At 40.6% G+C, this 15,923-nt stretch overlaps 1 protein-coding gene across 5 annotated transcripts in view; it reads left to right on the top strand.

Moving 5' to 3' along the window:
* Positions 1–10,381: 10,381 nt before the first annotated feature.
* Mindy3 (MINDY lysine 48 deubiquitinase 3) overlaps positions 10,382–15,923 on the top strand; it is a 73,963-nt gene continuing 68,421 nt past the window's right edge. For all 5 annotated transcript variants that reach the window (XR_003734627.2, XM_028870531.2, XM_028870529.2 and 2 more), the window contains exon 1: positions 10,382–10,676. Coding sequence is in view for 4 of the 5 variants with exons in the window: in XM_028870531.2 (XP_028726364.1) it covers positions 10,583–10,676 (94 nt within the window). In the remaining variant the exon portion in view is untranslated. The remainder of the gene's footprint in view (positions 10,677–15,923) is intronic.

Genomic DNA, 15,923 nt, shown 5'->3' with positions numbered 1-15,923 from the left:
ATAAAGTTTATGTTGACAAATAAGCATTGCTAGCATGTCTATTGGCTGTCGTCCTTGTTCCAGGCTGGTTTATGCAGGGGATCATGGGGGATGTGTGAAGAACAATAGGGAAGGAATAACATGGTACAATGATGGGGAGAGGGGGGACTTGATGCCTTAACTATGGAGTGGGGAAGGAGATGAATCAGGAGGGAGGAGTGTAAAACAACACTAAGAATGTCGGAGAACGTCATAAGGGATCATTAGCTACCTAAGATTACATATAATACATAGAAGTCTGTGCATAGACATATATAGTTTAGATGAAATTCTCACACTTGACCTGGCAATACTCCCCCAAAGATTCAGACCAATGGGTAGTCCACCTGCAGGCTTGAGCCTTTCCAATCAGTATGTCATAAAGCCCGCAGAATTCAGCGTGCCCAGCTCTGCGGATACACTGACTCCATACCTCTTCAGCCTTCTATTTTCCTTTACTTTCTCCAGTATTACTAGAGTAATAGCTTCACGCTGTGCTCATAGATCCCCCAGCTGACTTACAGAGCAAAGAGGCCCATTGTAAACCCCAGCTTTTGCATTATGGTTTCAGTAATACTGGAGTTTTAGATGTCAAAGACCTAGTTGCTCAGTCCTGTTTCCCCACAGAAAATCAGGCAGACTCGTCACTTCCATCCCCATTTGCAGTTCAGCTCCACTTCTGTCAACAGAGATGCTAGTAGTATGTTCGGGTAGAGTTATGTCTCAACTTGTTAGTTAATCTACCAAGTTCACCCATTCTGCTTCCAGAATGCTGCCTGTGGGATTTGCTACTACCTAGACTCAGCACTGATATGGCTCTAACACAAAGCTTTTCTCCCAGACCACTGCAGTTGCGTCCCGAGTGGTGTAGCAATGTTCAGACTCTTCTCCTAATTCATTGTCTGCACTTCTCCCTGCCAGGCAGCATTATAAAATACAAACATGGTCTTCTCAGCTGTTACTCAAGACTCTTCCCAAGCTCCTGGTACTTTTTAAATAAAGTTTATATTAAGAACCAAGCAATATTAAGGAAGAAGGGGATAGGCTCTGAAATCAAGCCTCTGTCTTAAAACAGTTCATCATTTCATGCTCTGTCCTGAGTTTATATCCTGATTTTTTTTTTCATTTATTGCGTGACCCAGGGCAAAGTACTTATCCTTGCAAGAGATCTAGTAACCTACATCACAGGGTGTGAGAGTTATGTATTGTAATATATATATAAGAGCTCAGTACTGACCTGCATAGTCCTAAAGCAATAAATATTAGCTGCTGCTATTTTTATTTAAGACAGTGCCCTATATTTTTTTAAGATCCTAACCCCTGTAGTGATCAGCTAGTGATGCCCTAATGAAATATTTCAGGCTAGATGGCTTATGCAGACGTTATTTTCTTTTTTCAGTTCTGGAAGCCAGATTTCTAACATTAAACAGCTCTAGGTATTGTCTTACGTAGTGGTTCTCACCCTTCCTAATGCTGCAACCCTTTAATACAGTTCCTCGTGTTTTGATGGCCCCCAACCATACAATTATTTTTGTTGCTACTTCATAACTGTAATTTGCTACTTTTATGAATCATAATGTAAATATCTGTGTTTTCTGATGATCTTAGGTGACTCCCATAAAAGGGTCATTTGACCCACAAATTGGTCATGTCCCACAGCTTAAGAACTGCTGGCTCACAGTGAGACTTCCCTTTTGGATCATTGGTGGCTGACTGCATAATGTAGTTACATGGCTTTCTCTCCGTGAATGGTGAAAGGTGAGGGAGAAGAAAGAGGAGAAAGGATAAAGAGAGAATAAGTAAATAAATATATGTATTCTGGTGTTTATTTACAGCAAATAGGATGCTCATCCTATTGAATAAAGGCCCAATTCTATGACCTCATTGAACCTGAATTATCTATTGAAATGTCTCTTCTCCCAGTGCCTTCATGGTTAGGCTTTAGATACATAGAATTCAGAGAGAGAGACAGTTCGGTTCCTAATTTGTATCTTCCTAGTTACAGAAAAATTAGAATTTTTCCACAATATTTCATACCTAAAAGGCATATATACTATCTCATTATAAATATATGCACATATATGCATATACATATATATAAAACTTTTCCTTTTAAAATATTATTGTATACATACATGATGTGTGTAGAGGTATGCATGATACAACATATATGTGAAGTCAGTTCTGTCATTCACATGAGACCCACGATTCATCATGGTTGCAGGCAAGCATTGCTGTGGATTACTCTATATATAAATAAACACTGATTGACCAATAGCCAGACTGGAAGTATAGGCAGGACTAACAGAGAGGAGAATTGAGGAAAGAGGAAGGAAAGGAGGGACTGCCTGGAACCACAGCCAGGACAAGGAAGATGTAAAGTACTGGTAAGCCACAAGCCATGTGGAAAAGTAAAGATTAGTAGAAATGGGCTTAATATAAGAGTAAGAGCTATGGTGCTGGTATAAACACCGACATACAGACCAATGGAATTGAAATGAAGACCCTGACATTAATCCATGCACATACGAACACCTGGTTTTTGACAAAGGAGCCAAAACTATACAATGGAAAAAAGAAAGTATCTTCAACAAATGGTGCTGGCATAACTGGATCTCAATATGTAAAAGATTACAAATAGATCCATATCTGTCACCATGCACAAAACTCAAGTCCAAGTGGATCAAAGACCTGAACATAAATCCAGTTAAACTAAACTTGATAGAAAAGAAAGTAGGAAGCACTCTTGAATGCATTGGCACCCGAGACCATTTCCTAAATAAAACACCAACAGCACAGACCCTGAGCACAACAATTAATAAATGACAAAAGACACAGTCAATAAGACAAAAAGACAACCAACAGAATGGGAAAAGATCTTCACCAACCCCACATCTGACAGAGGATTGATCTCCACAGTATATAAAGAACTCAAGAAACTAGACATCAAAATACTGAACAGTCCAATTAAAAAATGGGCTAAAGAGCTAAACAGAGAATTCACAAAACAAGAACTACAAATGGCTGAAAGACATTTAAAGAAATGCTCAACATCCTTAATCATCAGAGAAATGCAAATCAAGACGACTCTGAGATAACACCTTACACCTGTCAGAATGGCTATGATCAAAAACACCAATGACAGTCAATGTTGGCGAGGATGTGGAGCAAAGGGAACACTCCTCCACTGTTGGTGGGAATGTAAACTTGTACAACCACTGTGGAAATCAGTATGGCGGTTTTTCAGAAAATTAGGAATCAAACTACCTCAAGATCCAGCCATCCCACTCTTGGGCATATACCCAAGGAATGCTGATTCATACCATAAAGATACATGCTCAGCTATGTTCATAGCAGCACTATTTGTAATAGCCAGAACCTGGAAACAACCTAGATGCCCGTCAATGGAAGAATGGATGAAAAAAATGTGATACATATACACAATGGAGTACTACTCAGCAGAGAAAAACAATGAAAGCATGAAATTTGCAGGCAAATGGATGGAACTAGAAAAAATCATCCTGAGTGAGGTAACCCAAACCCAGAAAGACAGTCATGGTATGTCCTCACTCATAAGTGGATTCTAGATACAAAATAAAGAACAATCAGACCACAACTCATAGAACCATGGAGGCTATATATATATATATATATATATATATATATATATATATATATATATATATATATAACATGGCGGTCCCTAGGACGACTGTGGCTTATAATAAATTTCGGTTTTACTCAATTATTGAAAAAAAGCCAAATGAATGGAAACACATTAACTATGAACCAAAGGCTGAGGGGCCCCCAGCTGGATTAGGCCCTCTGAATAGGTGAGACAGTTGATTGACTTGATCAGTTTGGGAGGCAACTAGGCAGTGGGACCAAGTCCTGTGCTCATTGCATGAGTTGGCTGTTTGAAACCTGGAGCTTATGCAGGGACACTTGGCTCAGTCTGGGAGGAAGGGACTGGTACTGCCTGGACTGAGTCTACCAGGTTGATTACAGTCCTCGGGGGAGGATTTGCCCTGGAGGAGGTGGGAATGGGGGGTGGGCTGGGGGTAAGGGGAGGGAGTGGGAGGGGGGAAAATAGGGGAACCTGTGGCTGATATGTAGAACTGAATGGTATTGTAAAATAAAATAAATTTAAAAAAAAAGAGTAAGAGCTAGACAATGATAGGCCTGAGCTAATGGCCAAGCAGTTTAAATAATGTAAGAGTCTATGTGTTTATTTTATAAGTGGGTTCCAGGACTGGCGGGACATGGAGGGAGCTAGAGAAAAATTCTCCAGCTACAAAGCATTTTTACTGCTAAAACATCTTGGCAGCCATTTCCCATTCTTTAGTCAAAATTCTCTCCAGCTTGAATTTTTCTGGTTTCCTCTGATTGAAATGAAGAAATAATTCTTATTTCACCTTTGGTCCTTTATGTTGTTTTTCTAAATCAATAGGTTGTATAAGAAGGGTATTTTTGATTTCCATTTTTACATCCAATGTTCACTATTACATATCACAACAATTTATCCCATATTATTTCTCAACATTCTTTTTCCATATGCTTTAATGTTGAAGGCAGGCAATTTTTAGAATGATATAAGTTGTAAGATCTTGATTGGATGAGAATTTGAGATGTTATCTAAACGTAGTCTTTAACTTACAGGTGAAGAAAGCAGAGGACAGACAGCGAACTGACATAACCAATACCACAGCTGGTGGGTTTAGAGTTTCTACTTCCACTCTAAGGTTTATTCTGTTATTCCGCTGATGCTCTAACAGTCTTTTCCAGAACATAAACTGTTCTAGAAAGATAGTGACTCAAATGTGTTCCTTTAATGCTGAGCACACTTGCTATTCCTGGAGCATTGCAATTAAACAACTTGCTTAAATTCACTGGTTAGCAGCTAATGGTAACATTTCTGTTCTACCATATAATCACGTTGGTAGGAAATGCTGGCAAAATGATGCCATACTCGAATGTGACCATGAAGGATGTGAAAGGGGTCTCATGTACTCAGTGTAAAAATAGAGCTGAGCAGAGTTTAGGGTGATGCAAAGGAAAATTCATTACTTTGTTAAGATTTCTGGTTATACTGGAAGGCAGAGAGTGTATGAGTAAGCTTCGTCAATGATGTGAGGATGAGACCTGTATAGGATTTATTATTGTATTGCAGTGTAGGTTTTTTGAAATTTTCCCTTTTATTTTAGTGTAACGAAATGTACTAACTTAGGAGATAAGGACTCCCATTGGAAAATTGTTCTTCTTATGGTCACTAGGAACAAACAGAAAGTGAAACTGCTCCTTTCATTTGAAAGAAACTTAGGAGAAAGAGGAGGAAAGCAATTAAACAGGGTTAGGGAGTTACAATGAGCAATAACCTTGCCATGAGATGGTCCATATTTATTAGTATAAAATTATTGAATGTGAAAATTTTGAATAAATAAAAATTTGTATTTCTATTGTAAAAAAAGTACACAATTTAAATGTTGTAGTTAAAGAATAATTAAGCCAATACATAATTTAACATTAATTCAACATTACTTGCTAAAATATGAACTGCTAATTAAAAAATGTAGAACACTGAAAATACTAGATACAGAATAAAAGAAGTGACAAGGACATTAATCAGTGTCTGGTGAGATCTGCCTCCTTTAGTACAGATGAAAAATCACAGTTCAAGGTATTTTCCTTTTCTCAAAACACACTTTTACACAAAAACTGCTAGAGAAAAATTAGGCAGCACTTTACAAGATATAGGGGTGTGTGCATGTGTGTGTGTTAAAAGAAGCTATCACACAGGGTGACAATGCTCCCACAAGAGCCTTGGACGACTTAACAAAAACCCAAATGCCAGGCATGGGAAACCCTCTTTTGTTACTCACAGGAGTCCAAGAGACTCCTCAAACAATATTGGCTATTGTTATTGCTCTGGGATTACCTCCTGAAAGTAAGACCATACTGCTGAAAACACCACACACTTCAGATGCTAGCCTGAGAAGAACTGAACTGGAACTGACCTGCAAACCTCCTCCCTGAAGACTAGCTCTCAGAGTATCAGAAAGTGCTATGCAAGTTTCCAAGGAAGAAACTCAACCAATAGCCCTATAAATAGTCCTTTAAATCCTACACATGATAACAATGATTCGCCTTAACAAGATATCCCTAATGGTGCAATAGTGGCACATTGTCTTCAGGGTAAACAACAGCTGAAGAATTAGACTTAAGGCTCCCTCAATAGGAGGGAATTCACACCTGGGACTGTAAACATTGGTGAGGTCATAGACTCTAGAAGAGAATCTATTACTGACATTTTTGTAAAATAATTTCTAACTATATTTTAAATACTTATCCTTATACCCATAGATAAGTGTAGCTCTTCTCATCAAAGAAGCTTTTTTTCCAATAGATGAAAATTAATACACAGATCTGTAACAGGTCACAACAAGGAGAATAAGTGACCGTAGAGTGCCCAACCACAATAGATACATCTGCAACCAGACACATATTCCTCATGCTTAGGGAAAATCACAGGGAGGGGGATGGTGGAGTGGGGTGGGGGTGGGGACAGAAGAACTATAAGGGACAGATCAGGCTGTCTGATGTTAGACAGCATTTTATAGACACAGTGGGGAAGTTCTACCCATGCAATCACAGTGATATACTTGGCTACAAAAGATCTGCATAATGGCCAGCTGACATGATGATGGGGACCTGGGAAGTTTCACATGGTCCCACTCCTACATGAAGACCTTTAGGCAAATCAATAACTCTTGAAAGAGGGGGAATCCGTTTTCTTCAGGAACAAGTTATCCAATTCCAAGTAGTCAATTCTAAATACATGTGTTGTGGAATAATCGTTTTGTACACTGTGAAGATATGTCACTCTGATTGGTTTAGTAAGCTGAATGGCCAATAGGTAGGCAGGATTTCTAGGCACAGAGGATGCTGGGAAGAAGGGTAGAGAGCAAGCAAGATGAGCAGTACAGAGATGAGATAATAAAGCTCCTAAGCAAAAAGTAAATTAATAAAAATACGTTAATTTGCCGGGCGGTGGTGGCGCACGCCTTTAATCCCAACACTCGGGAGGTAGAGGCAGGCGGATCTCTGTGAGTTCGAGGCCAGCCTGGTCTCCAAAGCGAGTTTCAGGAAAGGTGCAAAGCTACACAGAGAAACCCTGTCTCGAAAAACCAAAAAAAAAAAAAAAAAAAAAGTTAATTTAACTTGTAAGAGCTAGTTAGAAACAAGCCCAAGCTATTGGCTGAGCTTTCATAATTAATAATAAGTCTCCATGTCATTATTGGGGAGCTGATGGTCCTAACGAAAAAGTCCAACTACACACATGTATTTAAATACAACACTAAATAGATTCATTAGGGTGTGTATATTACAATAATAAAGGAGTCATGAATTTGAAAGGAAGTCAAGAGGCCATGGGAGGAGCTTGAAAGGGAGAGGGAGTGGTAAAAATCATTTAAATATGCTGTATACTTTGTATGAGAATGGTTCCCATAGGGCCCTGTGTTTGAATACTTAGTGCTCAATTGGTTAAAATGTACGGGAAGGATTAGGAAGTCTGGCCTTTTAGAAGAAGTGTGTTACAGGGGGAGGTCTTTGAAGTTTCAAAGGACGAATATCATTCCCAGTGTGCTCTCTGTTTCCTGATTGCAGTTTGAGATGTGCTGTCTCAGCTGTTTCTGCTGCCATTCCTTCATTCCACCATCACAGACACTAACCCTCTGCAAGTGTAAGCCCAATTAAACACATTCTTTTTCAAGTTGCTTTGGTCATCATGCTTTATCACAGCAATAGATAAGCAACTAAGACATACAGTATTCATGTATGAAATTAAATATATATTGGTATTTGTTTTTGCTCTTTTGGGGCCCCACCACCCAGCTCCCAAATAAATCACTCATGGAGGCTTATTCTTAATTATAAATGTCTGGTCTTAGCTTGGCTTGTTTCTTTCCAGCTTTCTTAACTTATCCCATCTACCTTTTGCTTCTGGGCTTTTTCCTTTTCTTACTTCTGTATCTCTTATTTTCTCTCTTACTCCACGACTGGCTATATGGCTGGGTGGCTGGCCCCTAGCATCTTCCTCTCTTTGTTTTCTTGCTCTTTCTTCTTTACCTCCCTGATTTCTCCTTCTATTTATTCTCTCTGCCTGCCAGCCCCACCTATCCTTTCTCCTGCCTTGCTATTGGTCATTCAGCTCTTTATTAAACTATCAGGTGTTTTAGAGAGGCACAGTAACACAGCTTCACGGAGTTAACCAAATGCAACATAAAAGAATGCAATACATCTTTGTATCATTAAACAGATGTTACACAGCATAAACAAATGTAACACATCTTAAAATAATAATCTATAACAATATATATATTTAAATTTACCAAAAACATACTTTTAAAATATAGACTTTTCTCTCTGTATTGGTACAGAGGTAATCAAATCTATAACAACCATTTCTGTGTTATTGGAAAAATATGGTATTGAATTATATATATTATATATTAAAATGTATAATTTGTAAGTGAAATTTGGATTTAAGCTACATCTTCCCTTTGAGATATGTTATGTCTTAAGAGTTGGTAAAGTTAAAATGTTGGCTTATACAGGAAGTAAATTTAAGTTCTAACTTCCAGTATAAATAAATTTCATTCTTTTGATTGATGCTTATCTTATTATAAGACTTTATGCATCTGTACTTTAAGAAAAAAATAATTCTCTGTAATTGTAAGATTAACAACCATGATCAAAGGGAGTTATAGATGAATGTACTGTGAAATTTCACGTTATTGTTAGTCTAGACTGTAATAACTGAAGAAAGTTTTATATAAAATAACAAGACTTTACAAAATAGCTAAGATTCAATATATAAGAATAGGATAAAGGAAACTCTAGGGCCAACAAGACAGCACAGTGGATTAATGAGTTTGCTGTCAAGCCTGAAACTTTCAACACATGGCTGAATGAGAGAACCTATTACTACAAGTTTTCCTCTTACCTCTACATGTGTATCAATGCTTATGAACCCATGAGTTCATGTGTGTGTGTGTGCATTCATACACATACAAGTAAATGAATGTAATTTTTTTTAAAAAAGAGGATGAAAGGAATCTGAAAGACTATTTTTTAAAAGTTATGAAGGCCAAGGCAACAACAGGCATTTTTAGCCATCCCCTGGAACTACAGGGAAGAATGTTTAAGTAAGGAAAAAATTATAAATTAGAAAGCCTTTTTTTTTTCAAACTGGGTGACTTTAAATAAGAGTTTATTTATCTTAACTAGCTAGTACAAGAGCAATGTTTTTTTTTAAAAAAACATATTTTGAAATCAGTGAGCTATGCAACTTGAATTTATCATTCAAGAGTAAATTGCCTAAAATTTGAGTGAAAAAGTACATAAACATCAGCGTTGCATCAAATTCCCACAAAATGTTTAATAAAACATCCCTTGTTTTCTGTCCCTTTCCATGTGCCAGAAAGTATCTGAATCCTTCACACACATCTTTCTTTTATCCCTTACAGCATGTGAACTGTATGGTAATGCCTCGTTTAGGGAAAATAAGGCAAAGTAGAGAGAAGCTAACTTGATAATCATCACAAAAGAGTCCCGGGTTTTCATGACTCAGAATCCGACCTTCAAATAACTATGAAATACTTCATTCCCAAAACAAACAAACAAACAAAAAAAGAACCCAAACCGCACAAACTTTTAAAATGCACTATTTGCCCTTTCCATTTATACGGCAAAGCCAACCAATGAAAATAATCTTTTTTTAAATGTCACAAATAATTTATACTAAATTTCACGGAATGCTAATCCTTTAATGAAACCCTGGTCTTTAATCTCAAGAGCTGCCAACATATGTGTCTCAAAACGTGGGAGATGAAATCTGTGCCATTTACAGTCAGCTTACTTTAGGTCAGCTTACTTCCAGCTAGCTCTGTGATGTGCGTTACACCCGTAGTTATTTTTAATACACGAATGCATTTACAGGTGTAACCAGGTAATGAGTTGGTTGGATTTTACATGGTTTATCAAGGGACAGTGGAAAGCAGCTTCCAACTCAAGGACATAGCTCTCATTTTATAATTCTAGTTCTGTAAATTATTCTAGATTATAAGGGCCAGGTAGTAGAGCGACGGCCTCAAAGCCTGCTACAAAAAGTAGAGCAGAGCCCAGGAGAGGAGGGGCTCTCTCAGTCCCCTGGCAGGGCAGTCCAACCACCCCGAATCCGTACAGTTCCCAAAGTTGGGGGTAGACTCCCAGCTCTCTCGATCTCTAAATTCTACCCAGTCCTGCTTCCGCGGAAGAGATTCCCCGGTGCTCCGCGGGGGGCGGAGCTAAAGGAAGTCGGAAGTCCGGCCACTTCCGGTACGGGAAACTCTAGGTTGCGGCTTCGCCCGGCTTGACAGGCGCGGTCTGTGCTGGCGGCGGCGTGAGTCCCTCGTCTCGCCCTGCCTCCGGGTCGCCGTTCCGCCGCCCCTTTCTCGACTCTCCCCTTCCCTATGTTCCGGGGCCGGAGTCCGGGAAGCAAAGACCCTCTTGCCCAGTCCCCATCATGTCCGAAGAGACCAAAGAGCTGCTGGAGCTGGTGTGGGGCACCAAGAGCAGCCCCGGGCTGTCGGACACCATCTTCTGCCGCTGGACGCAAGGTACCGGGACAGGGCTCACCGTCCCAGCCGCTCTGCCAGGGCTCAGGGAGTCGGCCCGAGACGCCCCGCTCGCTTCCAGTACCCCCGCTCCACCACCTCGGGTACCTGGCGCTTGGCCCCAGTGCCCTTTTCTACCAGGACCCGTGCTTGGTCCCAGTACCCCCGCTCTAGGCACTTGGGCACCCACGTTCTGTCCCGGTAGCCCGGCTTGGTCTCAGGACCTCAGCTCCAGCTCTTCTGGTACCCTCACTCTTTCCCTGTATTCGGGCTTGGTACCCCAGCTTCAGTCGCTCTAGTATCCGCGCTCGTTCCTTATGCCGGCCCTTGGTCCCAGGACCCCAGCCTCCACCCCTCCGCTCCCCGCACTCTGTCCCTGTACCGGCGTTTGGTCCTAGCACCACCCACAGCTCCAGTCCCTGGGGTACTCGCACTCTTTCCCTGTATCGGAGCTTGATCACTGTACCCCCTGCTCTGGCCCCCTCGGGACTCCGCACTCAGTTCTGGTACCCGGACTTGGTTACAGTAACCTGGCTCCTGCACCTCAAGTACCCCCCGCCCCGTTAGGCCCGGTTACCCCAAGCTCGGTCCTAGTACCCATGCCCTTCCTAATGCGCGATCCTTTAATAGAGTTCTTCATGATGTGATGATACCCCAACCATAAAAGTAGTTCGTTGCTACTTCATAACTGTAGTTTTGTTACTGTTATGAATCGCAATGTAAATATGCGCTATGCAGGATATCTGATATGCAAACCTCACCCCCACTCCACCCCATCCCCCACCTCGGGCCCGGGGGTCGAGACCCACAGGTTGAGAACAACTGCTCTAAATGTCTGTTAATGGGGAAAATTTGGATAGGAAAGTGTTTACCAAAGAGCCCAAGTGCCTCTGCAGCTCTGGCCTGACTTGCTGCAGGGGTGGAGGGGTGAGGGGCCCTGGTGGACTGCGGTGTGTGACTCCTAAAGGGTGCCACTTGTCAGGATCTTTACACCTCCTGTCTCCAAGTCAGTTTTATGTGATCAGTGTTTGGATTTTTTGGGGGGTGGAGCGGGGTGAGGTGAGGCAGAGATCCAAGTGACTAAAGCCAGAAAGCAGTTTTATGTTGTAATTTTGTAGTTAGGTGTGGTGCTCTGAATGGAAACATAGTGTTGCTCGCTACAAATTGTTACTTGGCCTCAAGTATCTCTGGTTTTGAGATGGTGTCTGAGATTGTTTGTTGCATTTTAAAAGGAATGTGGATCACAGCACTTCCTCTGCCAGTCTAATGGTGCTCAGAATTACTCTTAGAGGCCATTGCTAAATGTTGCTGTGGTGGTCATTTGGGATTATGGAGGCAGGCACAGGGCACATTAGTAAGGCGGCTTGATTTTTGTGGTCGATAACTGCATTGAATTGACAACTGCAGCCTCAGCCTTCTGAAAATAAGATACAGGTGTAAAATGGTTAGTGTAAAACAGTTATATCTAGAGAGATTCCATTTACAAAATTACTTTAGCCAACTTACTTTGCTTGTTAAAATAAGCCAATAAAGTAGCACATAGTTGTTCATTTTTTGTTACGATTGTTTTGATTTTTTTTAGCAATCCTTATATAAAGATTTATTTGATTTTTTTTTTTACTTAAAAATATGTGTATGAATGCTTTGCTTCCATATATGCTCATGCACACACATGCATGCTTTGTGCCCCAAGAGGCCCGAAGAGGGCATTGGATTCCCTGGAACCAAAGTTATGGACGGCTGTGAGCCTGCATATGGATGCTGGGAATTGAACCCAGGTGTGCTTCACAAGCAATTAGTGCTTTTAGCCACTGTGCCATCTCTCCAATTTTTTTTAAAGGCAATAAGCCTTTTACTAAAAGGTTTGAATTTCATTTTGTTTTTGAAACAAGGTCTCACCATGTAGTTTGTCTGTCCCTGAACTCAATGAGATCCACCTGCCTTGACCTCCTGGGTGCTGGGATAAAAGACATGCCATATCTTGTCGGTCTAGGCTGACTGTTTTTAGTTTGAAAATTTGTTTTCTGTTTTGGTTTTCTCCTGTTCATTTGCCTACCTTTTAAAAACGCCTCCCCCGCTTTTTAGTTCCTTAGTACCACTTACTCTTTTTTCTTCCTGTAAACCACACTGGTGTCCCTAGCCCTTGCAGCTGAAGCCTGGGCTAGTAGAGCAAATATCAGGTGCCTGCAGTGGTTATTAGGTGAAGGGACAGAGAGTTCCGGAAACACTTGCAGCGCCTGGAGCCAGTCCTGCAGGCCTCTGAAGAAAGTGTTCCAGACAGAGGGCACCACCCCTGTAAAAGTCTTAGTGCCAAATGTTCTCCGCCTGTTAATCGGGGAACAGGAAGGAGATCAGTGTGGCTGCAGAGGGGCAGTACGAAGGGGAGGGAAATAAACGCTTTCAAAGGAATATAGTCTTATAAGGCTTTCTAGCCATTATAAGGACATTGGCCCTCATGCTGAATGAAACAGGAGTCCCCGGAAGTTTTGGAGCAAGAAGATACAGGCTCTGTTTTTAGAAGGTTGATTTGATTGCTGTGGTTGAGGGGAGACAGTGGTGAGACTGATTAAGATCAGATGGTCTCTGTAGTCCGGGAAGAGAAGTGGTGTAGATCAGGATAGTAGCATTGGAGACAGAGGAAGCCAGCGGATTGACCATGTCCCAGCAGAACCCAAATTGGTGTCTTCTCTGTCTGACAGAAGTAGTATTGATCATGGGAACATTTGACGAGCTAGGAGTCCAATTTTCAGCGTTGATTTCGTAACGCAGTGTTTGGCAGACTCCCTGCAAAGGGCCAGTGCCTTTTCTCATTCTCAGTGTTCTTCATGGGTAGTGTAGCTTTCCAAAACATCTCTTGTGAAGCATTTGGGGCCTGTGTTTTCCTGCACTCAGTTTAGATCTCAGAAGCTCAGGAACTGCTCTGTCCCTTCCTCCAAACATCACGTTGTTTAATCGTTTCACCTGAAGGTGTTCTGAAACGAGAGATACTCGATACAGCAGCTTAATGTGGGTTTTGTCTTTTTGTAATATGGCAGGGCTGTATTTGATTAAAATTAGATTTGGGGGGTTTTCAGGAATAAGGGACAGTCTCTATTAAATAATATAGAAAGTGAGATTTTTAACTTATGAAAAGTAAAGGATCATTTAAAAATGTAGAATGGATGAACAAGATAGCTCAGTAAGGAAAGGTACTTGCTACCTAAGCCTGACCACCTGAGTTTGATCCTCAGAACCTACATGCTTAAAGGAGAGAGTCAACTTCTGCAAATTGTCCTCTCACAGCTACACACACACACACACACACACACACACACACACACACTATACACACAAATAATTCATTATCTGATCATTTGGGTCAAAGTTTGAACTTAGGTTTTCCTTTCTGTAGCATAACTAAATTACAACTTAACTCATAGGTAATTTTAAAAAAATCATAATTTGAAAACACATAAGAAGGTTAATTACTTGGTACTTTGAAATATTTGAAATTTGAAATATCTGTACTATGGTGTCATCTTGTACAGGTTTTTGAAACCTTATTTAACTGTTGCTACAGCCCTGCAAGATAGCAGAGGATAAACATCTCTGTTCTAACATTATTAGCTAAGGAAAATAGGCTCAAGTCAGATATTTGACTTAACCCAGACCATCTATAGTAATCTAACCACATCTGTGCCCTTGATTTTACACTGGTTAAGATTTTAGAGGCCTTGCTTATCCAGTTGGTTGGAGGGATGCGAATGTGTACAGACAAGACTTGAGAATAGAAACCTGAAAATTTGCAAAAAAGGGTCATGGCTCACATTTAAATTAGGCCCTATAAAACATGAAACTGAGTGTGTCTTCACTGTGAAATATGTTACAAAACTGTATCTATCAAATTAGTTATTAGGTGAATAATTTTAGGTTTAATCAGAAAAATTGACCTTTTGTGATAAATTTCATTTTAATCTAGGAAATAATTTGAATGAAAGCACTTGACAATAAAAGTAGCTGTACATTAACAAACTCGTAATCAAGGAGAGAAGTAAAAACAGCTCACTGATGTGATCATAACTGTAAGCAACACCCGTGGATCTTGATAGTTGTATTATATCAGTAAGATTTTTAATGGTGTTTTTACTTCTTCTTTGAATATTGGTGAAATTTTTAAGGAAGGCTAAAATCCATTCCTAATTCATTATTATTATAAGAACTGAAAGACTGGTAGAACTTTGTTGCTTCTCTGTACTTGCATGCAGTACCAGAGTTCCTTCCTTATTCTCCTTGGGCAAACAGTGGAGGTGTCTTGGCGTCACCTCTCTTACCAAAGTACTGACAAGGCCCGACCCTGCTTAGCAGAAGAGAGGGTGAAGGACTGGTGGATTCTGGATGGTATGGCTACTGACTTGGCCCAGACTCTCGGCTTCACTTCTCATTCCCAGTTTAAACCTGAAATTTAGTTGTCTTAATTCGATCACCTGCACTCTTAGGTGTCACTTTCCTCATTAAGTTTTCCCATCCATCTTACCTACTTCCAGATCTCCATGTGTTGTTATCATAGACTCCAGTGTGTTGTGTGCTGGATAAACCTGTGACTGCCATCAGCACAGTCATCACACCTTAGCTGAGTCCTCACTTCTCTCTCCATCCTTGTCGGCTAACCGTGCTTTTCAGAACTAGCATCCAGAGAGATCCTCAGTTCTCACCTTTCTTCGTTCCCTTGATTCCAGTCAGTGGCTTCACTTTCTTTTGTTGTTTAGAAATCTTCTAAGATTTGTATCTCTTAGGTCACCAGCTTTCATGTTTTCTGAGCTCAGGAGCCTGTTATACTCTTAAAAATTAAGGAGCTCAACATGAAAGCATACAGCATTATCAGGACTGTGGCATATTGTGTCTTGGCAGATTGTGAAAACTATTTTAACTTCAGGTGGGTCCTTTGCACCAGTTTCTAGTACTATAAAAAGTCTGTGGGGCGGGGTGCATATGTGAGAACCTGTCTGGTTGGTAGTCACTATTGCCATGCTGTACTTTTTCAGCTCTCTTGTATGACTTGAAGGTCTTGAACTTCGTTTTCCCCCTGTATCAGTCATTGAATCAACTCCCATTTATTTATTTGTTTGTTGGTTTGTTTTGAGACAGGGTCTCACCATGTAGCCCTGGCTGCCCGGAACTCACTGAGTAGACCCAGGTTGGGCTCAAACTCAGAGTTCACCTGCCTCTGCTTCCCAAGTGCTGGGATTAAAAGCATGTGCCATTTTCTAGTTC

This window comes from Peromyscus leucopus, chromosome 5, assembly GCF_004664715.2.
Source record: "Peromyscus leucopus breed LL Stock chromosome 5, UCI_PerLeu_2.1, whole genome shotgun sequence".
Taxonomy (NCBI): Eukaryota; Metazoa; Chordata; class Mammalia; order Rodentia; family Cricetidae; genus Peromyscus; species Peromyscus leucopus.
This window is presented reverse-complemented; position numbering and strand designations above follow the sequence as displayed.